The following is a 1,607-nucleotide window of genomic DNA, read 5'->3' as shown; positions in this document are numbered from 1 at the left end:
GATGTATATGTATGTGTACACACATAGATATACATATACTTCAACATATACATATACATATGCATATACATATACATATACACACACATAGATACACACACACACACACAGACTCATACACATACACACATATATATATATATACACACACACACATACAGACACACACACACACATATATATATATATATATATATATATATATATAAGTATATGTATGTACGTATATATGTATGTATGTATGTATGTATGTTTGTAAGTATGTATTTTTGTATGTATGTATGTATGTATGTATGTATGTAAGTATGTATTTAATATATATATATATATATCGCAATATAGCTTCAGCTCTATGGTCGGGTGAAATTCGTCCTCGTTTTGATATGGCACATGTTTAGTATGACAGTGTTCGTACTGTACTGAAGGGTTGGGTGTGTATACACTAATCAATCTAGGCAACATTGTCCTAAGCCAACCTGCCTCTTGTTTTGCCTGCTCGCCTTCCCTTACCTCATCATAGCACCTTCGATAACGCGTACTCCACCAAGACCTTTGGCAACGTGGTGATCGACTATGGGAAAGTGCAGGCGAATGTCAACAACAAGTACGATTCCTGGCACAAGTCCTTTCTGCACAAGTACGGTGTTCAGCTGGCAGAGACCATGAACGACCTCAATGCCGTGTTGCAGAAGGTGAGTGCACGTTACTTGGCCTTTAGTCTGTGTATGTTATGTGCACAGATGGCGTATAAGCGATAGGGAATTGTGTGTGGGAGAGTGTGTGTATGTGAGTTGTTGATTAAAGGCATTCAGGCTACTGAAATGCGGTTGCAGCGCACCTCTAAACGTAGACATACTGACACAGGCCATGTATGCTTAGAGAGCAGCACATCACTTACACTGCACTTTAGTCATACCCTCGTACAACCACCAACCCCCACCGATACAAACGGGCATATGCACATGCACTACATCCTCCACTCGCACACCCATACCTGCAGATATGTCTACACATATACCTACACATACTCTCTCTCATTCTCTCTCTCTCTCTCTCTCTCACGCGCCTTTCATCTCAGGAGCGGTCTCAGCTGGAAGCCATGACCATTGACACAGCGTCAACGGCTGTGGCTGTGCAGTTCATCATCTTTGTGCAGACACTCAAACGCAAACAGCGCTCGTGGGGTCAAGTGGTGGCCAGTGCGCATGCAGGCGAGCGGCTGCTGCGACAACAACGCTTCCAGGTGTGTGGGAGAGGCTGTTGTGTGTTTAGGGTGTGTGGTTGTAGATAAGTCTTTAGGGTGTGTGTTTGTGGCTGTTGTGTGTGGTCGTAGATAAGTCTTTAGGGTGTGTGTATGTTGCTGTTGTGTGTGGCTGTAGATGTCTTTAGGGTGTGTGTTTGTGGCTGTTGTGTGTGGTCGTAGATAAGTCTTTAGGGTGTGTGTTTGTTGCTGTTGCGTGTGATTGTATATAAGTCTTTAGGGTGTGTGTTTGTGGCTGTTGTGTGTGGTTGTAGATAAGTCTTTCGGGTGTGTGTTTGTGGCTGTTGTGGGTGGTTGTAGATGTCTTTAGGGTGTGTGTTTGTGGCTGCTGTGTGTGGTTGTCGAT

General features: G+C 43.5%; 1 protein-coding gene across 1 annotated transcript; it reads left to right on the top strand.

Annotated features, from left to right (window-relative positions):
• Positions 1 to 519: 519 nt before the first annotated feature.
• SARC_15725 (hypothetical protein) lies at positions 520 to 1,243 on the top strand (the record flags this gene model as incomplete). Its single annotated transcript, XM_014290162.1, has 2 exons — positions 520 to 692; positions 1,079 to 1,243. Coding segments are annotated over 2 exons (338 nt in total), but the record flags the coding sequence as incomplete, so codon positions are not given.
• Between the last annotated feature and the right edge of the window lie 364 nt (positions 1,244 to 1,607).

The sequence above is a fragment of the Sphaeroforma arctica genome, assembly GCF_001186125.1.
Source record: "Sphaeroforma arctica JP610 unplaced genomic scaffold supercont1.6622, whole genome shotgun sequence".
Classification (NCBI taxonomy): domain Eukaryota; class Ichthyosporea; order Ichthyophonida; genus Sphaeroforma; species Sphaeroforma arctica.
This window is presented reverse-complemented; position numbering and strand designations above follow the sequence as displayed.